Here is a 26,063-nt window from a genome sequence, read left to right on the forward strand (position 1 = left end):
GTAAAGTTCCAAATGAAACCAAATCCAGTCTGTTCTCACTCTAGATGGTAATTACATTCCTGGAAAATTGAGTGATGATACAAATCATGTAAGAATGCTTTATGTGTTATATTTAAAAAAGAGTTAGGTTCTAGGCCCAGAACAAGTTTTTCATATTGAATGCCATTTGAAAGTTGTGTAGGAAGAGGGACAATTCTTTGTTGTTTAAGATGTTTCCTGTTTTGTGGGATGTTGAGAATCCCTGGACCTGGCTCACTAGAGGCCTGTTTTGCATGCTCTTTACCAAAAGAGACTATATTATGAATTTTGAAAGACATTTGGAGTCCTGATTTTTGGCAATTCTCTTTCTCTCTTTTTTAAGATGTACTTCTTTGAGAGAGAGAGCGTGCAGGAGCAGGGAGAGAGGCAGAGGGAGAAAAAAAGGGAGAAGCAGACTCTCTACCTAGCAGGGAGCCCAATGTGGGACTTGATCCTAGGCCCTTGGGATCATGATTTCCCATGTGCCCCTTGGCAGTTCTCTTAATCCCTGTTTCCTTATCTGTGAATTAGGTGAATACACACCTCATAGAGTAGTGTTAGAATGGGATTGCAAATGTAAATCACCTAGCGTTGTACCAGACACACCTGTTTCTTTCACTATTACCCTTTCAGTTATCTTGGTTTACTTTTTAATCTGAAAGGAAGCTGTGTGTTTCTATCGTGAAATGATTATGAAATTTGAAATCCAATATGGGAGATATTGGTCCCTTTCTATTTTTAATAGAAGCAAGGACGTAATTAAAATGAATTTTTTTGGTTAACGCACAATCCATCAATCATTTAAGGTCTTTGGAGTGTGATGCTAACACTAAACATGCTAATTCCAAATGATCAACCTCCTTAGTCTTTCAGGTTGTTTTTCAACTTTAGCATAGCGAGGATATTTTTAGCAATGCTGTCTATCTATCTATTTATTTATTTATTTGCAAGAGTGCATGGGATGGGGAGGAGCAGAAGGAGAGGGAAAAAGAAACCCAAGCACACACCTTACTGAGCACAGACCCCAATTTCGGTCCTGATTCCACAACTCTGAAATCATGACTATGTGAAAACCAAGAGTTGGATACTTAACTGACTTTGCCACCCCGATGCCCTGCAGTGCTATTTATTTTTGAAGTAACGGTAGAGTGGGTAATATTGGTAGTACTACAGTACTTTATTGCACCTTCAAAATTAGATTATGCCATAGTAGTGACATATTTTTAGAGTTGTTGCTTGAGCTAGAAATTTAGCAACATGATTGTTACCAGTAAACTCACGTGTGTGCTTTTCTTCCAGTTCAGTGAAGGTTTTAAAAGTTCCACGTTTTCTTGGTTCTTATAAAATGCTTTAAAGGCATATATGTCTTGCTGTACATCTTGTCTTCATACGTTAGCAGCAGAAAATTCTTTTCTTTTTAACTTTAGGCATTAAGACAGGGACCTAAATGATTAAGGCAATACAAGAAAGCATGTGCTTTATTCCTTTATTCCTGTCCTCAGAATTCTGTTGTTTGTCTCTTTTCCTCCACAGTATGATTTTGAGTCCTTTTTAACAGCTTTATGGTTTAATTGTGTAGTACCGTGTATATATGGTATATATTTAATTTTTTTAAGTCCTTCTCCCCCCCCCTATTTTTTTGGTCTTAAATTTTTTTTTTAAAGATTTTATTTATTTATTTATTTATTTGACAGAGAGAGAGATCACAAGTAGGCAGAGAGGCAGGCAGAGAGGAAGAGAGGAGGAAACAGGCTCCCCGCTGAGCAGAGAGCCCGGTGCAGGACTCGATCCCAGGACCCTGAGATCATGACCTGAGCCGAAGGCAGCGGCTCAACCCACTGAGCCACCCAGGCGCCCTCTTTTTTTTTGGTCTTAATTTTGGTCTTATCTGTACCTACTTGGCCTGTCCTTTCAGGTATCTTCCATTGTTTCTAGATAAACTTTTGATACTTCTAAATTGTTTGTCCTGTTTTACTTGGACCTTTTTGAGGCAGAGGGGTAGCAAATTCTATTTTGCCTGTCATATGCAAAGTTTAGTTGACTCATGTTTTTGAGCTGGAGTGTTTGCATATTGTGTCTTCTGGGTGTTTTTGCTCTTCCTAAAAGCTGTTTAATGATTTTTATTGTATGATGGAGGTTTTCCTAACATGTTCTTAAAATGTTTTAAGGTCATAATGTCCGTATTTTTCAGAAACAGCACAGATAGTCTTTGAGGTCTAGTCACAAAGAAAATTAATTCCTTATATAACTGAGGACATCAAGGCAGAAAGAATTCTAGGCAGGTGGCTAGTAATGAATATTGATTATGAACTATAAGGTACTTGCTGTGGACTGGTAAATTTTAGTGCTTCCCTGCAAAGCTACCACTTACTGTGGAGTGTATATGGAACATTCTGAAATGTCTGCCTATGGAGCATATAATTTGCTACCCAGGGGCAGGTAGACATTAAAATTCAATTATGGGGTGGGGGTGGTGCTAGCGGTAATCAGATTTTTCAGCTGTAGGATGAAAGGGTAAATTTTGATGTGTATTAAAGAAAAAAAATAACACTAGAGTATACAGAGTAATAGTTTTTACTTTAGGAACAACATTAAACTATAGTGAAAATTGCTGAGAAATTACCATTAGAAGTATGAGATGGCTAGCACGTGTATCTCAGTAACAGGTATGTGTGTTTTAGTAGCTTTAAAGTCAGAATGGGAAAGAATTTGAGTGGAATGTGTTTAAGACACATGTAGTGTCTTAGTGTCACCTTACCGTTATGAAACACTATCATTTCTGATGTAGCAAAGACGATGTTAGGGTTCGAAGCTGACAGGCAAGAAAGAATTCTTTTTTTTTTTTTTTAATTATTTTTTGAAGATTTTATTTATTTATTTGACAGACGAAGATCACAAGTAGTCAGAGAAGCAGGCAGAGAGAGAGGAAGGGAAGCAGGCCCCCCCCCCCCCCCGCTGAGCAGAGAACCCCATGGGGGGCTTGATCCCAGGACCCTGGGATAATAACCTGAGCCGAAGGCAGAGGCTTTAACCCACTGAGCCACCCAGGCTCCCTAAGAAAGAATTCTTGAGACGTCTTTGGTGCAAAAAGGTGATTTTATTAAAGCACGGGGACAGGACCCATGGGCAGAAAGACCTTCACCGAGGTCATGAGGAATAGTCCATTATACACTTTCAAGTTGTGGGGGGGTGGTGGTTAGAGATAGCATAGGTCTCTAAGGAATTTTGGAAGCAAGGTTTCCAGGACCTTGAGACAGCTAGCTGTTTTTGGGAAAAGGTAATTTATTACCGTCCAGTAAAACCTTAATCATGAGACCCTTCAGATATATATCGGTGGGCCACATGCTTGGGGGATGATTGCCAAAACCTGTCTTGGGGGGTTTAGAGATAAAGGACGTTTCCAAAGGAATTTTTATACAATGAAGTAGACTTAGAGGATCCTGGTGGGCGTGGGGGTTGGGCTAGGATTGCCTTTTGCCTTTAGCAAAGTATTAACTTTGAGGCAGTTGAGTCTCTAGAGGGCTGTCACTCTGTCTGTTTCAAGGACTTGTCAATGGGCTATAGATAGTAAGGAAATTGGTCATTTTTCTTCTGCCTTTGCTTTCCACTTCACTTTTGTCACTGAAACAGCTCAAGAATTGCATCAAGTCTTAAATTCTCAAAATACACCATTGGAAAAACTTTGGCAGGCCCAGTAGTACCAGGTGAGCCTGAAGTAACCAGATACATAAACTTGTCAGCCATATAATGAAGCCATAAAATGAAGTTTTCATCAGGTTGAATTTTCAAAGGATAGATATAACTTTATATAGGAGGGAATATTAGCAGACAGGATAAATCTTCCTGCCTGGGATAGTTTGTTAACCATTTTGACATGGAATTATTTAAGTTTTTGGAAAAAGGGGAAGTTACTGGATTAAAAAAATTATGAAAGGACTTGCTTACATGGTAGTTTCGAATAATACCTGGGTGTAAAAGGTAAAATGTTAAAGTTCCTCCTTTTATGCCATGATTCCCACTCCCCAGAAACAAGCACCGTTAGTAGTATGTTGTATACCCTTTCAAAGCTTGTTTTATGTAGACATAATTTATAAACTGTAAAGCTCTAGTAGTATTAATTATGATGTAATTTATCTTGGTATTTATAGCTTTCCTTTTTTGAATATGGCAATTGGAGTGACAGATATTCTCATTTATTCAAGTATATATGGAGTCTTTAGAATACATATGTTGTTACTCAGTGTCACTGAAGGGAATTATTCTGATAATGACTGAATTCTTTATATTGAACCTGGTCCGCTTAGAGAGCCTTTCTCATTCCAAACAGGGAAAAAACCTTTGTTAAATGAAAAGGAATGATATATTACTCTATTTTTATCCTGAGACATATTTTTGTCAGAAACCTTGAATGTTCATACATGTAATATTGTAGCCATGTGGATAATTCCTGGGACAACTCTGCTAATTTTTAATGGAAGCATTCTGGATTTAATTTTGCTGTCCTTTTCAAGAGAAGCAGCAATATTTTGCTGGTGTTTGGGAGACTAGGTAAGTAAATAACCTGATCTTCCACCTCATTATGGAGGTGGGGGTACTAGGTAATCATGGACTTAGGAGGTACTGAAGACCTGAAACAAGATGATCAGAGTACAAATAAGTAATTGTGAAAGGAGGAAAAAAAACCAGATTTGGATTGTCAGCTGGATTTTGGGATTTCCTGAGCAATCAAATAGAGAGCAGATTTTATTGGATAGAATTTTAGTGAACAGGATTCAGAATATTTGGATTGTAGTAGGGGCACTGCAACTGAAGTAGAACCTCTTTGGACCATGGTATATGTTAAGTGTCAGTCTGGGGCAAGAATTAGATTTTTCGACTCTTAGCAGCTGAAAAAATTTTTTCTTTTTATTTAAAAATAAATTTGTTAATGAGATAAAAGTAGAGATGTTTAGGAGGGGAGGGAATCTCCTCTAATTATTTCAAAAACTCCTTAGGGTTGGAGGAGTACAATTTTAAAATTGATTGATATGGGTGACCTGTTTTGTGGACCCACTACTGAAACAAAAAAAAATTTTTTTTTTTTTTCCACAAAGTATCTTACCTTTGGTTCACGATCTTCTTGCTTAGTCTTGATAGTTGCCTGGGAGCAGTCCTGTGGATACTTTACAGTCAGTGATTACTAATAGATTTGTCCATAGTTGACAGAAGACCAGAAGAAATGATCTCTTTAAGGTAGAATCTATAAAATAGGGCAAAGATAATCATCCTATCACTTGGTAAAATAATTTTTATTGCAATATTTGTCAGACTCTTCATGAGAAAGACCTGCTTGTCACTTGCCTTGAGTTTTGAAATCTGAGAATATGCACAAGAATAGGAGTGCAGAGGTATGCTGTTAAGTCCCTGCCTGGTAAAGGACTGAAAGTGCTGTTAGTTTTCATCCTTCTGTGGGAGGAAGATCTTCAGGATGTGTGGTTTTAGCAACCACCTTGGGGATCCGCCAGTAGGAACTAGAAATCTACTAAGTTCCAGTTTACTAGTTAGGAACACCAACTTAAAACAATAGGCTACAGTTAGTAATGCCGAATACTTTTTAAATTTATAGACCCATATAGAATTTCCATATAGTTAACTTTGATAATTGGAGATGGTTGTAAATTGATAAAGGCCTGAACTGGGAACATTGACAAGGGAGAAGTAGAATACACTGTGTGGTAGTCATTCTAAGGTAAAATGTTTTTGGATTATGTAATGTATATAGAAAAATATATGTAGAAAAATAGTGTAGTGTTTTGAACTCTGGAATCTTAACTGCCAAGGTATGCATCCTGCTTCTGCATATCTGTAGAATGGCAACAAGGACCTTAAGCAGTAGACTGTATTTTAATGAAGTGAGTTAGATTATATAATATACTTTGCACCATGCTTGACACATATAAATGATCAGTAAAGGTTAGGTGCTGTTATAATGAATATGTTTTCAGAGACATTTATCTGTTAGTAATCTTCTCGGATTTTTTTTTATTTTTATTTTTTTAAAGAATAGTTAGAAAATGTCCTACTTTCTGCCCTTCCCACACAAAGGATTTTCTTAAAGGTTATCTTTTCAAAGAAGAAATTTCTAGTCTGTTTGTTTTTGATTCAGGGAGGTTTACAGGGAAATCTGAATTTCCTTCTCTTTTGGAATGGATGAAGGGCGGCCTCATTACCTAATTTGGAAAAGAATGGGAAAGTTGCATTCCCATTGTAAAGTAAAATCTTAAATCAAAATGTTTTTTATTTTTTCAAATAAAAAAATCTATTTAAATTCAATTTTTATTCCTTGTTTGTTAGTATTAATGAATACACTGGCAAGAAAACAGACTGACATTAGGGATTTGATTTTTTTAAATAAAAGTAGCTTCTAGGGCATCTACGGTAAATTCAAATATACCATAGTCTAGTTTTCTAGAATTTTTGATTCTGTCGATATTCAGAAAGATAACACTGGTATTCTGAAAAACCACTCATCTAAGAGATATGGTCTCTTTTGTTATGCTGTTCATTATCAGACTAATTACTAGCACATTTTAAGTTGTTAATAGGTTGAAATTAATGACAGGATTTGATCCTTAATCCTCAGTTAATGAGAATTTTATTTCTTAACATTCTTTTAACAAATATTATTGACTATTATATGTGCAGCAAGGCATTATGGGAATACAAAATTAGAGGCCTGTTCTGGTTTCCAAACAGGTCACAATCTAGGGGTGCCTGGGTGGCTCAGTTGGTAAAGCATCTGCCTTCGGCTCAGGTCGTGATCCCACGGTCCTGGGATTGAGCCCCTCATCAGGCTCCCTGCGCAGCAGAGAGTCTGCCCCTCCCCCTGCTTGAGTTCCCTTTTTTGCTGCCTCTCTCCCTGTCAAATAAAATCTTTAAAAAAAATCGCAATCTATTAAAATATACTGTATATCACAAGCACAGTACTGCCTTATGCATCTTCATGGATTCATAGAATACTGCATTTCAGTTTATTATATGTAAATTTATGGAATATTAGCTGTTATATCACAAAAGGCCATAGAAATCCTCTATTCCAGTTATGATTGTACACACAAGGAAACTGAGGTTTCAGATTAAACCTATATATTATTAAATGGAAAAATTTCTGTACATTATTATACTTTCCTTAAAAATTACAATTTAAATTGGTATGTCTAGTGGTTTATTACCATGAAGTTTGGTATTCATTTCTGAAACACCATCAGAAAGTACCTGATAATACATTTTAGAGAATTAATTCTAGCCTATATAATCTTGGCCTGTTTTGTACCAGAGTTGATAATTTTACTAGATATGATAATACTTTCAGACTACCAAGTAGGGAATTACCTTTTGCAAATATTAGGGTTCACTGATCTTTGTATACTGTCATTTGAAACCAAGGCAGTAGGGCTTGAATATGGATGCATACTTTATAGTAAGGCAAGAGATTCTGGTTAGTGGGAAATTTATCTTAGCCAAGGGTAGTATAGATACCAAATACTATTGAATATAGGAGAGTAGGTTTGAGGACTTACCAGTTTTGATAGAAGAGAAAAAAAACCTAGAAATTTGGAGGTGCTTTGTAGGACTGGACATACTTGATTCTGAGACGGTGTTTTAAAGTGTTTGGAAAATTATTGCTCAAGGTTCTTGGGAAAAGTTTGTGAATCACAAATATACTGTATATAATGGATTGAAAGTGAATTGACCTGGAGTTTTATTGTGGGATAGCTCCATTATAAGTGCTTGATTTTACACTGTGCAACTTCAAGGTTCCCCATTAGTGGTGCCTATTGTCCTCTTATGATTATTCACAGCATCCCTTTCACTCTTAAAAGTGTTCTGGTTTACTTGATGATTTTTTCTTTTCTTTCTTTCTTTCTTTTTTTTTTTTTTTTTGAGTAGACTCCACACCCAGCATTGAGTCCAACGCAGGGCTTGAACTCAACGACCCTGAGATCAAGACCTGAGCTGAGATCAAGAGTCAGATGCTCTACTGACTAAGCCACCGGTCACCCCCAAAGTGTCCTGATTTACATAATAAATTATAAGTGTTACCCATAAGTGTAGTATCTGCCTTTGGGTACTTAATATGATGAAGGGGTATATGAAATGTCTTCCTATGTTGGATAATGTGTTTTTCCTTCAGCTGAGAGATTTATGTTTAGTGGAGTTATGAGGGCATTGGTAAAAAGAGTCTCGTGGGAAGTGTGGGTGATCTCAAGGTTTAAGATGATTTGTAGGCTAGAAAAGAGCTCTATGTTTTCTGTTCCTGCATCATAAACACAAGATGGGTGGATATGACTTTGCTTGTCTGGGTTAACCTAAATTCTCATTGCTGAAGGAGTTTTGCATTAATGTGTCATTAAAAAAAATATCTGCAGTCGGGCATGTGGGTGGCTCAGTAAGTTGAACATCCAACTCTTGGTTTCGACTCAGGTCATGATCTCATCATGGGTTGTGGGATTGATCCCCGCATCAGGCTCCACACTCAGTGGGGAGTCTGCTTGAAGAGTGTCTTTGCTTCTTCCCCTATTTGAGCGTGTGTGTGTGTGTGTGTGTGTTCACGTGTGCTTGCTCTCTCTCTCAAATCTTTAAAAAAAAATATGTCTGCAGTCAGGTACTAAATGCAAAGAGCAAGTAAATCTTAGTACATGATTGTTAAGTATTTTTCAGTTGGTATATTTAATTATTTTTAATGGACTTCTTTTTTTTTAATTTTTTATTTTTTATAAACATATATTTTTATCCCCAGGGGTACAGGTCTGTGAATCGCCAGGTTTACACACTTCACAGCACTCACCAAAGCACATACCCTCCCCAATGTCCATAACCCCACCCCCCTTCTCCCAACCCCCCTCCCCCCAGCAACCCTCAGTTTGTTTTGTGAGATTAAGAGTCACTTATGGTTTGTCTCCCTCCCAATCCCATCTTGTTTCATTGATTCTTCTCCTACCCACTTAAGCCCCCATGTTGCATCACCACTTCCTCATATCAGGGAGATCATATGATAGTTGTCTTTCTCTGCTTTGACTTATTTCACTAAGCATGATACACTCTAGTTCCATCCATGTTGTCGCAAATGGCAAGATTTCATTTCTTTTGATGGCTGCATAGTATTCCATTGTGTATATATACCACATCTTCTTGATCCATTCATCTGTTGATGGACATCTAGGTTCTTTCCATAGTTTGGCTATTGTGAACATTGCTGCTATAAACATTCGGGTGCACGTGCCCCTTCGGATCACTACGTTTGTATCTTTAGGGTAAATACCCAGTAGTGCAATTGCTGGGTCATAGGGCAGTTCTATTTTCAACATTTTGAGGAACCTCCATGCTGTTTTCCAGAGTGGTTGCACCAGCTTGCATTCCCACGAACAGTGTAGTAGGGTTCCCCTTTCTCCTCATCCTCACCAGCATCTGTCATTTCCTTACTTGTTGACTTTAGCCATTCTGACTGGTGTGAGGTGATATCGCATTGTGGTTTTGATTTGTATTTCCCTGATACCGAGTGATATGGAGCACTTTTTCATGTGTCTGTTGGCCATCTAGATGTCTTCTTTGCAGAAATGTCTGTTCATGTCCTCTGCCTAATGGACTTCTTTTTTAGGGCAGTTTGGGTTCATAGCATAGCTAAGAAAAAGTACTGAGAATTAACTGTATATCCCCTGTCCCACCCACACATACAGTCTTCTCTAGAACACCATTCCTATTGGAGTGGTACATTTGTTACAATTAGTGAACTCACAGTGATACCACATTATCACCCAAAGTCTATAGTTTGCATTAGAGTTCCTTCTCAGTGTTGTACATTCTAAGAGTCTGGGCACATGTAAATGATCTGTATCCACCATTATAGTGTCATAGAGAATAGTTTCACAGCCTTAAAAATCCTGTGTTCCACCTATTCATTCTTTCTTTCCCTTCCCCTTAGCTCCTGTCAGCTACTTTATACTATCTCCATAGCTTAGCCTTTGCTAGAATGTCATGTAGTTGGATCACATAATATGTAAGCTTTTCAGATTGGCTTTTTTATTTAGTAATATACATTTAAGTTTCCTCTGTGTCTTTTTATGGCTTGATTGCTTATTTCTTTTTAACACTGAATAATATTTCATTGTCTGGAGTGTATTTAATTTTAAGAAAGTATTCTTGATAGTCTCTTTCTGAATAGGCTTAGTAAGTTCCACAGGTAGGATCTTCATTCTTCTAACAGCAGATTGAATGTATGTTAAATTCCCATTTAATGGAGGTGAAATTGTGTGTTGCTTTCAGAATCATTTGCCCTCTGGCTCCCCCTTTACCATTTAAACATAATATATTGCCTCTTTTGGAGATGCAACTGAAATTCCAGGAATGAACAGTAACTATGTAAATTGTTGAGAATTTGGAGAGAAATACAGATCTCCATGAAGTATGTAATACCAAATATTCCTTAGATCCTGTTGTTTAATCCCACCATATAAACAATTATGCCATCATTATGACTTAAGTAGTGGGGAAGCTTGCAACTCCAGTACATGGTCAATATGGTTAATAGGTAGAGTCAAATTTATCTCCTTTCATAACTCATTTTAAAAATTCAGAATAAGGCTCATAGTTTTATTGAACATCCTCAGTTTTTAAATTGAGAGACTGTTGAAGCCTAGATGGAGGAAGGAAATTCCCCATTCCATGCATTTGTCAAAGTGGAGACTCTTTTAGTCATTTGCTTATGTATTACTGTCCTTATTTTCCAAATTCATATCTGGTTAATCTTTATAGAAAGATTGAAGAGATCCGTAAGGTGAGAAAAAGAACATAAAGTTTGCAGTATGTCATGGAAACAGGAGCTGCATTCCTGTTGATTTTCTACCCCCCCCCCCACATTTACTTGTTCTGTGGTGTACTGGTTTTGTTTGTTTCTAGTACTTTGCTGCAGAATTGGAGGGTGAGAGTTGGTTCAGTCTTGGGCATTAGGCTGAGATTCCATACGTTTTTCCTTTTCAAAAATTGAGAAAATTTGGTTGGGATTAAGTATAAGCTTCTTCGCAAGAAAAAAATGTTTCCCAAAATAATCTTTGGAACCAAATGGGTGCTGTTTTTATGAAAGGTTAAGGATTTGTTGTAAAGATGAATAGTATTAGGCACTGTACTCAAAGTCTGATGCTGCTTTGGGAGCTTCTAGTATGGATTCTGGGCCTTGTATCTCAGTCATTAACAGCAAGAACATGAGAAGACCCTTCTTTTAAATCTTCTAAAGCAGAATAATAAATTATTTACCTGACCTTATTGGAAGTGTTGTCCAGATAAAGGAAGGGAATTAATTCCTGTTTTGGTGTATTTTGTCCTACCAAAAGTGCATTGCATTCAGTGGTGAATCATTTGGAAAAAAGTGTAATTATGTAGAAAGTTCCATTCTCAGTTCCTTTTTCATCCTCCCTGAGTGATCTCATCTCCTCCCTTGGCTTCAACTTCCATCTAAGCTGATAATTCCCAAGTGCATATTTCCAGCCTCCACCTCTCTCCTGAATAACAGATCCATATTTTTAACTACCTCTGAACATATTACCAGCATAGCTTATCCTGTATGTGCCTTCAAAGCCAACTCTCAGTTCACCTTCCTTTATTCCACTTACAGTATCCCTCTTCATCTGTGGTCAACAATTTAAGTTGATTAATTCCCCTAAACATTTCTCAAATCCATCACCTTTTCATCATTTCTGCATCTACAATTACTTATTTCAGACTCATTTTTAATTTGGACTATCAGAGGAGTTTTTTAGCTCCTTTCTTCTGATCTGTCCTTCGTACTGCCACCAGTCAGATCGGTCACACTGCTTGTTCTATAGAAAGAAGCCCAGGCTGCTTAGCCTGCAGGATGCTTGTCATTCTCCTTAAATTGTGAGGTCTTGAGTTTATAAAGTGTCTTCTTTTTCTGAGTAACATGAGTACTTAGAAGGTGTTTGGTATATAAAAACACTAAAAAAATGTGGATTTTTTTTTCCAGCTGTATCTAGAATCATTCTGCCATTTCTCAACCCTGTGCTCATAACTGTTTACTCTGGCCTAGAGCAAGACCGTCTCCTCTCTCCCCACCATTGACAAGGCTAAACTTAGAATTCATGCATAAGTTTTTTATGCATCTATCAGCTACAGCAAAATTAGCTATTTCTTACATGTTCCTGTTGTCTTTTGTATACATCTGTTGTGGAAGTAGCCATTGTCACTCATATTGTATTTTGATTATTTTTCTGTGTCGTCTTCAAGGTTGAGCTCTCTTTTGGAACAAAGTTTATTTTAATTATCCCTGTGTACAGTTTTTAGTAAATAGGCCCTCAAAAAATGGTAAATTGAATTAAAAGCATGCTTACAACTTATAGATTGAGAACTAGAACAAAGACCAGATAAAAGCCATTATTACGAAGTCATAGTTTATGTGCTGCTGAAGGGAGCATAAATCCTAGTGAGTGATACAGTTTTTTAGAAACCATTTTTGTCACATTTGCTCTTTTGATTATGAATCTGACTCAACTTGTAGAGAGTATTACTTGGTTTCAGAAACATCTGTGTGGCCCATATTTCCCTTCTATTTGAAAAAGCCAAAAAATTGATCAGTTTCACACTGACATTGTCAAAGTGTTGTCTGTGATCCAGCAATACCAGTATCATCTGAGAACTTGTTAGAAATGCACATTCCCAGGCCCTGCTTCAGACCTATTGAATCAGAATCTTGGGATGGGGCCTAGCAGTCTGTGTTTTAACAGATGATTCTGATGCATAATAAGATTTAAGAATAGCTGCTCTAGGATTCTGCCATCTAAGAAAAGTTTTGCTTTTGACATATAATAACAAAGTTTCTAGTGTGGTTTCCACTATAAGCTATTTATGCTTTGGAAATAATTCCTCAGAAGAGAAGACTGGGACTATATTACCTAACATTCTGGGATGTGATTCAAAGATTGAATATCCCTATGTGCAGACTATTTGACTCTGGTTTCTGGGAATGGCTGTTTAAAACGGGGCGGGTTTCCTACCTCTTTCAGTTAAAATCTCTTCTAGATTTTATTCAGACTGTCAGCTTGCACTGGTTATGTTAATGGTCATTCTTATGGGGGATATATGATGATGAAGGAATGAGATGAGGTCAACCCTCTTGGGTCCCCTCCCTCTTTGGGAGCTTTGTAGTGTAGCTCAATGAACCTTGCTTTGCTGCCCACCACCAAAAGAGAGAGAGAGAGAGATATGAATTGTATCATCTTCTAAAGAATGAGCTGAAATATGTTATGTTTAATGTTTAAATCCTGATTGGATTATTGTCAAGGACAGAAAGTGAGTTTGTTATCAAAAGTTATACTGAATCTAGGGGTGCCTAGATTCACGTGGCTCAGTCATTGAGTGTCTCTGACTCTTGGTTTCAGCTCAGGTCATGATCTTAGGGCCCTGAGATCCAGCCCTATGTTGGACCCTGTGTTGGACTATGTACTTGATGGGGAGTCTCCTTGAGATTCTGTCTCACCTTCCTCCTGCTTGTGTGCTTGTTCTCTCTCTCTCTCTAGAATAAATTTTTTTTAAATGTTATATTGAATCTATAGGCAAATGAATTTCAAAGAAAAAGTAATTAGTGAAGGTCAGCTTTTCATTAGTAATTATCCATGGCTGTGAGATTGGTTTCTTTAATTGGAGTATTCAGCCTTTCTAGCATATTGATTTCATTTTGCCTTTTGTTGTTGTCATTGTTTTTGAAGATTTTATTTATTTATTTGACAGAAAGAGACACAGTGAGAGAGGGAACACAAGCACGGGGAGTGGAGAAGGGAGAAGCTGGCTTCCTGCCCAGCAGGAAGCAGCATGCAGGGCCTGATCCCAGGACTCTGGGATCATGACCTGAGCCAAAGGCAGACGCTTAACAACTGAGCACCCAGGTGCCCCTATTTTGCTTTTAATAAATCCTAACTGGAGGGTCAACTGCGGCATGCTCTGTAACTGTTTCCCTCCCAACACACACAAAAAAGTTGGTTTTGGCCTCACAATTCCATTTGGGTGTAGTTCTAGACTGGCCCATAGCTATTTTTGACCGTCTACTGGAATAGCAGAATTTGTTTTAAATTTTATTTATTTATTTGACAGAGATAACAAATAGGCAGAGAAGAGGAAGCAGGCTCCCTGCTGAGCAGAGAGCCCAATTTGGAGCTCCATCCCAGGATCCTGGGATCATGACCTGAGCTGAAGGCAGAAGCTTTAACCCACTAAGCCACCCAGGCGCCCCAGAATAGCAGAGTTTTTATGAGCATTAAATGTATAAGGGTTTTACTCTTTGAAACCAGACCTTTTATTAAGAACACCATTTGAGATATAGCTGATTTTGTATGCGTTTGTCTATTTCCTTTGGATGAGACATCCTTGGTTTTTAATGGCTAGCAAAATTTGCACTTTTCCTTTGTGTACTAGCAGCTTGAGTACTATTTGTGGAGTTATGTAGATTTCCTAAAGCTTCCTAAAAAACTAGCTTGATAGCTGTTTGTGGCTATTTCGTTTTTTCCCCTTGGACACATCTTAGTTTTTAAATCTAAGGTTCTAGTCATTTTGATATCACAGTCAGAATGAGACCTGATCAGTTATATTCAGCCTCACATTCTTTGTTCAAGATTAAATTAAAATGCCTCTTACCTTCTTGGAGTGAGGAGGAAGGAAATGTTGTTCGTCTCAAGGAGTGTCTTTAATAATGAAGCTATTTGATGTCTGTAAAAGACTTAAGTGGCCAGGATTTTCTAATAAATAACATGTAAGCAGAGACTTCAATCTGTTAGAACCCTTTTGAGGACATTCAGGGTCCTAGGCTGGTGTTACTGAGCCCCCTGGAGCATGTTACATATACATGAAATATAAGAGGGGACCAGAATTCTAAATTTTATTAATTGCTGGCAACTCTACCTGATTTAAGGTCACTTTCTATTTGAAACATTCTTAAATTCTTTGAGGCAGTGGTTTTCAGTGCTTTTATTCCTTTGGAAAATTGAAAAATGAAGAAAAAGTGCAGTAGACAACCCCTCCCCCCATGGGTGAGTCTTAGAACACCCAGAGCTGATTTAAGTCATCCTTTGTTACAGACTAGAACGCGTGCACAAAATGACCACCTATATTATTACATTTATAGCCGTATAAGTTGCAAAGTAATTTTCTTTACCATTGTTTATGTGAATTTCACCATGACCTTATGAAGGAGTTAGGGATTATTATCCCCAGTTTTCAGATGAGATTGAGTTGAAGTTGAAGAATTCAGCCTAGATGTAAACTGTGCCTCATTTCCCTGAAAGCTGGTCAGCTCTCAGCTTACTAGAAAGATCCTTATTTGTTGACTCATTCAGTAGCAATACAATTGAGACACAGATGTCTAACTTGGAGGCCTGGGACACCCCTGTATTGTATGCAAAATTTTGTTTGTATTTTCTGGGATGAGAGAAGCCCATGGTTTCTTTTTATCATACTTCTTTCTTTCTTTCTTTCTTTCTTTTTTTTTTTTTGGTCACTGACTTTTAGACCCATGGATCTAGGTAGATGATTATTTAGCCTGTCAATGGTAATTGATAACAGGACTGAATGGAAATCCTTGTTGAAGATTAGTCACATCTGATGTATCCCTTCTCTGTCCTAAAATAACATTTGCATAGAGCTTTATAGTTTGCAGAGCTTTCCCACATAAACCATGTGACCAACAACTATCCCATAAAGAAGATAGCATCTTTCCTGTTTGAAGAAACTGCTCAGTGTTAAAAGAATTTAAGGTGTGGAGGTACTGACTCAAAATCTAACACTGTTAGGAAATTAAGCTTAATCTGGCATGGTCCAAAATCCTGTAACTACCATTTTATCTTACATTTTGTGAATTTGTAGTTTGGCCTGGCCAGTGTTCAGTATCTTCCCATATTTCATTGGTAAATAACTTGATTTGTAATCTGTGGGGTTATTCTTTTTTTTTTTTTTTTTTTTTTTTAAGGAGAATCTTATACTGCCTCTTTTGTATTCTCATTACTCTTGGGCTTTCTACAGTGTTCATAATTATCTGATTCGATGGTTTATAACTCTAGTAACATTTCAAATTCCTTGAGTCCACACTGCTACTATCATTCTCCCCATTCTAGTTTCCCTTCTTTTTCATTGTGTTCTACAGTCTACTTCCATTCTGGTTCTAAATTTATTTTAGAGGTTAATTTTTTGTTGTTTCTTGAAGTTGGATTCTAATTTAGAACTCATTTTGATGTAACATTTCTGCTTCCCAGCCTGTTGTGGGGCAGTGCTGAAGGCTTCTGCATGTGGCCTGTTCAGCATTACTTCTATGGAGACATGTAATGATAGGTAACATTATTGAGTGCTTACTATGTGCCAGGCACACTGTTCTAAGCTGTATTATTTCATTTAATCCTTGCAATAACACTCTGAGGTTGCTACTACTATTAGCCTTTTTCTACAGATTAGGAGAAGCTCAGAGAGGTTAGGTCACTTGCCTGAGGTCACATAGTGATTGCACCTCCAGACAATCTGATTTTAGAGTTTGCTGCTTTTAATCACTAAACTACATAGTCTCCTTCAAACTGGATTGTCCTGTTTCTCCAAAACAGAAGGCGGGCTAAAATGCTGAACAGATATCTTTAGCCATTTGAATGGTACACTTTCTAAATAGAGGGTGGGCCCTGGCATAGAAACTAGTGATGGGGACAGTCCTAAACCTTTGTCATGTCTGCCTGATTGAGGTAACTGTGGAAGGAATGGGTTTAATTTGGGTTTGTAATTGCTGCCATTTCTTCCTACAGATCAGACTAATCTGTGAGTGAGATCAGACCCAGATACTTCCTGCTGCAGAAAATGAGGTTATCCCATTTTCATCCACTCCCAGGGCCTCAGGCCTGCCTTACCCTTGATGGTTACACACAGAATAAGTGCATATGGATTTATGACCTAGCTTTGTTGTTAAGGAATAACGATAATAATTCTTAAGTTAACAGTAAGGATAGGCAAGATGTGGGGCGACTGGGTGGCTCCATCAGTTAAGCATCGGCCTTCAGCTCAGGTCATGATCCCAGGGGTCTGGGATTGAATCCTGAGTTGGGCTCCCTGCTCAGCAGAGAATCTGCTTCTCCTTTTCTCTTTCCCTCTGTCTCTCCCCAGCTCGTGCTCACTCTCTGTCAAATAAATAAACAAAAATCTTTTTAAAAAAAGGAAAGAAAAAAGGGTAGGCAAGATGTGTACATACAACTTGTATATACAGCCTTATAGCAGTTCATAGTTGTTTAAACAGATTTGAAATACTATGCCGATAACCACAGTTAGAGATCAGCTTGTCTTGCTCAGTCTTTCTTCTTTTTGATGTGTATGATATGAGAGTGTGTTTGAGGGTAAGATGGGGGAGAGAAATGCTCTTTTCTCCTTGGCTGTCATTTTCTCTTTATTATGTGGCATAAAGGAGTCAGCAGCATGAGCCACTCACAGGGAATTAGTAGTAAACAAGGGCTTGAAGGGAACAACTGTTTATTTTTTTCATTTTTTTTTTTTTAAAGATTTTATTTATTTATTTGACAGAGATCACAAGTAGACGGAGAGAGAGGCAGGCAGGCAGAGAGAGAGAGGGAAGGGAACAACTGTTTAAAAAAAATAAATAAAAGTTGACAAAAGCAGGTTAGATTTAAAAGCCTGGCCTTGGCAGTAGTCAGCTGAGAGAGAGAGAGGGAGAGAAGTTAGTCTTATTACCTGTTCAGAGATTGCCCTGGAGGTAAGTGAGAATTTTAGCTGTAAAAATCAGTGGTGGTCTCAGGTCCTATGTGGGACTAGGTTAGCTTTTTTGCTTCCTTAGGGCATACGTAAAAGCAGTTTTCTTGGGATTGGGCTCAACTTGCTCTTCTGTGTTCCCTTTTTCTTCTCACCCGCTGCTACATATCTACACATCCAGTTTTTCTGCCAGAGAGCTCCTCCTTTTCTCCGGCTGCTAGCCCCAGCTGTCATCTTCGCTTCCCATCCCCCATCCCCAGTTATGCAATTTTACATTACTGCTTTCCTGGTTTTACTGTCTTCATTTTTTTATACTGTGCTTGCTGTCCTCCTCCAACCCCAGCTTCTAGTCTCTCCCTTCCCCCAAACCTGTGACCACCTCTCAGCTTCCTTTATCAGTGTTGAACTGAATAAGCTTTGTTAGTCCTTCCTCAAACTTGTTTGAGATCTGAGCCCCATTATATGTTACAGTGGGAAGAGATGATGGTGGGTAAGGGGTTTTTCAGAAATTTTGGCTTTTTCCAAAATACTGGATGGGCTTTGACTTGGAGATCAAACGGATGGTTCTGCTGCCCTCCTAACTTCAGGCAGTTGTGTCCTTTAATGTTGAGCGCACATACTAGATTGAAAGCCCTTGGTGGTGAAAGGCAGGGCAGAGTGAGTCAGGCTCTGAGCTGTCTGCCTCTTCCTGCTGCTGCTGCTGCAAGCTGGTTCTTCTCTTCTCCTGAATTGGAGCTAATTTGGGATGGATAATGAGGTAGATGGTTGCTAATAACTTTCCTTTGCTAATTGTGATTTCATGATACTGTGTAGAGGTTTTTGTTTTTTTCTTTTCCCTGCTGCTAGGAGGGGAAATAGATCTGTTTTCATGGATTTTTGATGGATGTTCAGCTATCAAGGAATCCTGTGCTTGGTTTCGTTAGAGGCAGGACAGCTTAATGGAAAGAACAGCAGACTAAGTGCTGAAGACCTGCATTCTGGTCTCATCTCTGCTCAGGATTAGCTACCTAAGCAGTCATGAAATTCTCCCTGCACCTGCCATATAGACCTTGTGAAACTATGTGAATGAAATGGCGATATGATGCATGTGGAAGCACTTTGTAAACTTTCAGTTCTTATAAAAACTTTAGGTACTTCCCTTTATTAATTTTCCCACTGACCACAGTATCAGAGAAATGCATCTAATGTCTTTAAACTCTTCCCTTCTATGCAGCCAGCCTTCTCAAGAGCAGGTGATGAAATCATCCGAACTAGGGGGCGGTCTTGCTTCTGAACCATCTTTTCTTTTTTTTTCTCACTTTCCCCCTCTGTACCCCACTCCCACACTTGCTTGGGGAACTCTGATCCTGTGCTTCTCTGTCTCCATTCTTTACTAGAATTATAATTTTAAGCAGTTAGTGATCACACTGTGCTGTACGTTCCAATGGACAGGTCCTTGCTTTTTGTAGTCTGCAATTATTGTAATTATGTAAATTATGTAAAATTAATTATTAATTACATTTAAGTGGTGACAAAAAATATCTTTAACTTTTAAATAACTACAAAAACCTTTTTCTATTTTAGTAAGGGATATTGACCACACTTGTGGGAAGTATTAGGAGACCATGCTTTGGCTTTGGACACTCTGGATTTCAGGCCAGAGTCTTTCACTGTTAGCTTGTGACTGTGGGCAAATTACTTAACTTTTTAGGGCCTTAGTTTCCATCTTTAAGGGTGTTATGTTGGCACCTATCTTATAGGACTGTTGTGAGGATTAAATGAGGTAATATAAAGTGCTTATCACATTGTCTAACACATAACTTGTACTTAGAAAATGTTACCTGTTGGTGCACATGGCTAATAATAAATAATAACAGCTTTCAAAGAGTACATGGATAGACATCTGTTGTTAGTGTTTTAAGGGATTTTAAATCTTGTTTTCATATAAGTTTGTTTAAATATACATCATATAGTTTACTAATTCAGAAAGTATTTTTTTTACTTAGTCCCATTTTCCTATATGCAGGTAGAAAATTAAACTCAATCAGATTAGCATTCCTTCCTCCTTAGTAGTGAGTCTTGCCCAGGGGTGGCAGTGTCAGGTTGGGTGACTTGCTTGGTTCTGTGCAGTGGGAATTGTGGTCAGGCTGTTTCTCAGCTACCTTTGAATTGTGTAGTGTTGGGATTAGAGATTATACTGGAATTGGATGGGTTTTTGGGGTTCTGGACATACTTGCAGGCATTCCTTTTATATTAGCATAATCAGTAGATTGATGAAGAGGCTTAAATGTCACCCTGCGTTTCAGAAGGGGGAAAAGTACAAGCCCACCAACAGATTTCTAGAGCATGATCAAGTAGATGGTCTCTGACTCACTGTGGTTCAACTTAAAACTTTTCAACTTTTTGATGGTGCAAAAGTGATACCTATTCAATATACACCATATTTTGAATTTTGATCTTTTCCCAGGCTAGCAGTCTGCAGTCCCTGCCTCCCTCATGGTGGTGGACAGCAGCGGTGAACTGCAGCTCCCAGTCAGCCATGTTGTCACGAGGGTAAACAATTGATACACTTAAAACCATTCTGGACTCATACAGCTATTCTGTTTTTCATTCTCCATGCAGCATTCAATAAATTATGAGATATTCAACACTTACAAAGTGTAGATGTTTTGTTACATGATTTGCCCAACTGTAGGCCTGTGTTGTGTAAGTGTTCTGAGCACAGTTAAGGTAGTATAGACTAAGCTGTGATCTTCTGTAGGTTAGGTGTATTAAATGCATTTTTGACTTTAGAAAATTTCAACATACAGTGGCTTTATCAGGATGTAACCCCATAAGTCAAGGACAGTCTGTGCATAATCACTGTGTTTGAGAAGACATAAACTCCCCCAGCTCACAGAAAATGTGAGAATAAGAGCACTTGTAATTTACACTTAATGGTTGAGAGTGTGATTAAAACAGAGTACTACTCTTTACTGCTTCCTAGGGATTTATTGATAACCAGTTTTCCATGATGATTAAGCCAGTGGTAAAATGAATGACCAGCTTCCTTTACCTGTCCTTCTGTGTTAGTTGGCTTTGACTTTAATGAGTGGGTGGGTGGCAGTTTGTGAAATTAAGACATGGTTCCTTTAGTACCACTTTACTTGGTATTGAGATCGCCTTTTCATTGCTGGGGATTGGTGTCTCCTTTCTAAAATTCTGGAACTTCCCCTGCATCTGAGAGTGACATCTTGTTGCCTTCTTGGGGTCTCTGATAGATGGTTCCTTACAAGGAACTGACCCGATCTGAAGAAGTAGTTTAGAATAGCATTTTCAAGGCAAAACTTTAATCTAAGGTTGTTAATTATAATATTCCTATCCTCCCCAGATACTCAGTGTTTTATGAGTTGAAAGATTAGTATGAATTTGGAGGTTTTGGCGTCTACTTAAGTAAGTATAGTACCTCTCTTAGAGTTCATAGGTCTGTGGGATGGAATTTATTTCCAAAGGCAATTACTTCTGTGGATATAAACAGAAAATTTTCCACTGAGTAACCTCCATTTTCAGCCAGCTCCTTTACATCCTTGGCTTCTGGACTGTAGGAAAACTGTTCCATTTAATTTATACATTTCCTTTGGAATATTTTTAATCTGATGTTGATAGATTCTGGCCCCACTCTGCTCACTACAGAGAGGCCAGCTAGGTCCCCAGGGAAACTGACCAGCCCCTCTTACCTTGTACCTTGGGATACTGCCTGAATTGGTAGAGATGCTGATGAACCTTAGGTGGAATAAATGGGTGAGAGAGAGTATGCTTGCACTGTGATTTAGTTTATTATGGACCCTACTCCCAAGTTCTTCAATTAAGTCTGGATTTTCTACTCTCTTTTCTGCCATTGCCACTTTGTCTTATGGGAGTGTATGCTAAAGGTTACATAAACTTTAATTCCTGAATAATGCCTGGCAATGTTGTTGAGGCCTAGCCTTCACCACAGAATTTAATTCATCATTACATATTTCTTATTCTTTATGAGCTGGCCTCTGGGAGCTAGGCAAGTAAACTATGTAGACAGAGCCTGTCAAGTACCATGGTTATTTTTAAGACTGACTTTTCAAGAGAGTTCTCCAGTTGTATGAACTTCAGGAATTGTGGAAGACATAGTCCCTCTATTGGCAATTAGGTGGATTGCTGTTACTGTTGGTTCCACTGCTGAGCTGACATCCTTAGTAATTCGCACTCTGAAGTACAGACTGTCTTGTTTTCCTGGGCCTGAAGGTCTGCGTTCAGGTAGAGGTTACCTAGTCACAGCTAGCTGGGCCCTTTGTTTGCCAGAGACCCAGGGAAGAATAGGATGTGGGGGGAAGGCCATCCTGAACTCAGCATGGAGTCCTGCACAAGAGAGAAATATGCTACCTTTTCAGTTGAAATTTGGACTTTGATTCCCAGGAGAAGGTGTCATTAGGTCAGTTGGTATTTCTTGTTGAGGCCCACTAAAGACATTCCATCTCTAACAAAGTGTTCCCCCATCCAAAAGAGAGATCCTGACTTGGCATATTGAACTACTGCTGCTTGTGATTATCTTTCATCACTTGCCTGAATTTGGAAAGGTAATGGTTTGTGCTCTAAGGAAAAAGACTCTTCCCTGAGACCTGAGGCTTTCTCATTCCTACCAAATGGGCCCATTGCTAAAACGCTTTCCAGTGGGCTTGCTTCTGCCTGGCTAGCACCTGGGCCGCCCCAGCTTGTAATTAGCCTGCCTTTGCTTCATAAGCTTCCCAGGGTGGTTCTTCTTCTAAAAGCTTGTATGAAATGCTATTTACTGTCTCTTTATAGTTTAAAAATGAATCCTTTTTGTTCTTTGCAACTCATTTGCTTTTTTCTTTTCTTTTCTTTAAATTACTATTAACACCTGTTGATTCTTTTTTTTTTTCTGATTGGCCTGTCACTGCATTCCTGCTCCCCCTCCCTCTAGCTGGGTTTGTCAAGTCGCCCATGTCAGAAACTAAGCTCACTGGGGACGCCTTTGAGCTGTACTGTGACGTGGTCGGGAGCCCCACGCCAGAGATCCAGTGGTGGTACGCAGAAGTCAACCGGGCAGAGTCTTTCAGACAGCTGTGGGACGGTGCTCGGAAGCGCCGTGTCACCGTAAACACCGCCTACGGGTCAAACGGCGTAAGTGTGCTGAGAATAACCCGGCTCACCTTGGAGGACTCTGGGACTTACGAGTGCAGGGCCAGCAACGACCCCAAGAGGAATGACTTGAGGCAAAACCCCTCCATAACATGGATTCGAGCCCAGGCCACCATAAGCGTCCTTCAGAGTGAGTCCAGCACCCTACAGTAGTAGTACTGTAGTCATTAGAGGTGGCCCGATGACCCTTCCCTTCTGCTTCCCTTCCCTCTTCCCCAGTATGATCGCTCACCCCACCCCTTGTCTTCGTTTTTTCAAACCCATGACCCTTCTGGTTGTAGTGTATGAAAACATCTGTGGCAACATTTTTTTTTTTTTTCCCCTTTGCCATTCTCTCTACCTCCCTCATCCCCCATCCCTTCTCTGTGTCTTTCTCCTCAGGAACAAAGAACTTGGGGAAATCCGTGCCTGTCCAAAATCATCTGCAATGGGAAGAGGTGGGGAGGGAGAACTGGGGGGCTCCAGAACCACTTAAACTCACAAAACCAGGCAGTTAAACCAGGGTAGTGTTGAATTGTTTCTTTCCCTCCCCTTTAATTTTGTAGTAGGTTTCCTGCTATCCTTTTGCTGATTTGTTCTCTGGTGCCTTTTTATTTTTGTTTCTCTCCCCAATCTAACTACTTTTTATTTTTTCTGTTCATCTGTTTGAAGCTCTCTGAGTAGCTGCCTTCACCTCTATGGTTTTAAGTTTGTGTCTGCCCAGCTTCTTCCCTCACTGTGACTTGGTGTCATCCTGTTCTGTGATGGGAATGTCGCCATGGGTGCGGTGTGGTGGTGTGTTTTGGTTGTTGGGTGGCATGTAAGCTTGGATATTTCCATAGTTCCAGCTCTTTTTCTTTTCTAAAACAGTGGCATGTGCTTCTCTGATAACAGCCCTCCACTACAGCAGTACACTCCTTACTGGTCCTGCCCATCCAGTCTCCTGCTCTCTTAAAAGCAGCAGCCTGATATTTTTTCCATATGTCTTGCTGGTAGGCACCAGGTGACACTAAACTGCAAAGTATTTTTTTTTAAACCCCATCTTGCTTGTTTCAAAGTCAGATTTGCATCTGCTTCCTGTTCACAGATAGTTTGACTCTGATGACTGACTGTTGGCATGGTGCTCCTATCCCAGAGATTGGCAACCCCAGAACTAGTTTGGAAGCCATTCACACTGGCCTTCTCTTGTGTTTTGAAAAAAGGAGAAATTAAATTGCAACTAAGTGAGGAGGGGGAGCTAAGTGGCTGGCTCAGAGTTCTTCTCTTCCTCTGTTATAGCAGGTACAAGTAAGACATTAGACACAGGAGCTCTTGTGGCCACCTCTCTTTTGGAAAAGTGTCTTGCTACTTGTACAGTGGGAAGAAGAGAGGGGGAGAAATCTCCAGTGAGCTAGTGCTCCTGGCTGGGAAGAGTTAGTTCTAGCCCCACATCTGACCTGATTATAACTGAGGGAGCATACTTTACTTAATGGAAAGATCCTTTGGGTTTCGCCTTCTCTTCAAGAACTCAGACTTAAAGCCAGTACTGGCTTAAGGAGCTGATTGATTTAGAAGGAGTAAGTAAAAATAGTAAAAACACATTTATGAGGAATTTAGTAATAACACAGGAAATAATAGGACATGGGCCCTGAATCTATATACTTTATGGAAGCCAGCAGGTTAGTTGTTTGTTTTATATAGTATCTTAGAAGATGCTTATGAAGAGGAGAGAGGAGAGGCTGCTGCAGCTGGCACTGTTCAATCAGAGAACCTGCTTCTGGAAAGGGGAAAAGAAAACCTGTCTATGTGAAAATGGGGAATATTAACCCAGCAATTTTCCTTTTATTTAACAGTTTTTCCCTTGCACGCTTCCTTCTCCTGCCCCCCTGCTCCTTTCCTTATAAAAGCAGAAATACCCAAATGGCCACAAAGATCTACAGAAGTTTGTAGGCATGGACTGGGCTGGGCATATGGTACTTGTACTTCCAGGAGCTTGACTCAAATAGACTCAGAGTTCAACGGTCATGCCTTGGGGCCAGAAGAAGAGGAGTCTTTGGGGGTACTTACCTACCAATCCTGAGAATACATAACATTTCCCCAGTTTACTTGGAAATAAACTTCCTAACTTAGAAGTGTCTAAGGTGGTTAAACCAAACCCTGGCCAGTTCACTCTCATCCCAGACTTCCCCGTCAATTAGTTAACCCTCATTAACTTTTAGAGAGTCAAGCTGCTGCTGCTACCTCTAAAAAAACACCCTGAATTCACTCTAATTGGATTGTTTTGTGGTTTTAACATCCCAGGGACAGACATCTGCCTCCAGGAGGAGGTTGAAGTCTTCTAAGGATAACATTTAAAAAATTTTGAGACAGACCAGGGTGGGGGGGTGGGGGGCCCACAAGTGGGGAGGCAGGTTGGAGAGAGAGGGAGAAGCAGACTCCCTGCTGAGCAGGGAGCCCAAGGTGGGGCTCGATCCCAGGACCCTGAGATCATGACCTGAGCTGAAGGCAGACACTAATCGACTGAGCCATCCAGGCGCCCCTAACGATGACTTCTTGACAGTACTTCCCCCAAAGCTCCTTGAGTAAGGTAAGGCAGGCAGAGAAATATGCCCAGTTTTTAGGGAATCTCCCTAGCCATAGTATGTTGTTTTATACACGAGTGATGGTGAGGGTAAGGGTCTCCCACCCACTGCTTCTAAATAGGAGTCAGTGGCAGGTAAATGTTTTTGGGCTTCTCCTAAATGTACTTCTCTCCTGGACTTTCATGTGCAATGCTAAGCCACAGGAAGAAAAGCGTCACCTTCATCCTGGTGCTGAATGCAGATGTGGCACCCTGGCCAAGGAGCTTGGTTTAGTACTGGTTTCCATATGCCGCAGTTATCAGAGGGAGGCTACCCTACTCCACAGCCCTCCTATGATGCAGAATCCTGTGTAAACCTATTTAAATTATCCACTTGCTCCCAGCTGACTCTCTCCTGGATCTTTAACACATAATGGGAAAAATGCTTTCCTTTGCCTTCCAAGAATTCTTGGCAGAAAGTCTGCAGGTTGCTCTCATCACCTTCTTGATCTCCCTGAGCTGCAGTGGGCATTTGCATCATCAAAGGTAAGAGTAGCACTTACTTTGGCCTCCTTGTGTTGAAACATCTAGAAGCTCTTGGCCTCAT

General features: G+C 39.4%; 1 protein-coding gene and 1 long non-coding RNA gene across 4 annotated transcripts in view; one reads left to right on the plus strand and one right to left on the minus strand.

Annotated features, from left to right (window-relative positions):
* The window catches only part of NPTN (neuroplastin), a 70,290-nt gene that overhangs the window by 12,201 nt on the left and 32,026 nt on the right, over positions 1 to 26,063 (plus strand). For all 3 annotated transcript variants that reach the window (XM_004758369.3, XM_013059368.2, XM_004758371.3), the window contains exon 2: positions 22,721 to 23,068. In XM_004758369.3, the coding sequence (XP_004758426.1) occupies positions 22,721 to 23,068 (348 nt within the window). The remainder of the gene's footprint in view (positions 1 to 22,720; positions 23,069 to 26,063) is intronic.
* LOC106006457 lies at positions 1,190 to 15,064 on the minus strand. Its single transcript, XR_001180498.2, has 3 exons — positions 14,695 to 15,064; positions 5,120 to 5,257; positions 1,190 to 1,461 (listed from the first exon to the last, which is right to left on the minus strand). It is a non-coding gene; the product is annotated as an uncharacterized LOC106006457 (long non-coding RNA).

Source organism: Mustela putorius, unplaced genomic scaffold, assembly GCF_011764305.1.
Source record: "Mustela putorius furo isolate JIRA1106 unplaced genomic scaffold, ASM1176430v1.1 tig00003972_pilon_pilon_pilon, whole genome shotgun sequence".
Taxonomy (NCBI): domain Eukaryota; kingdom Metazoa; phylum Chordata; class Mammalia; order Carnivora; family Mustelidae; genus Mustela; species Mustela putorius.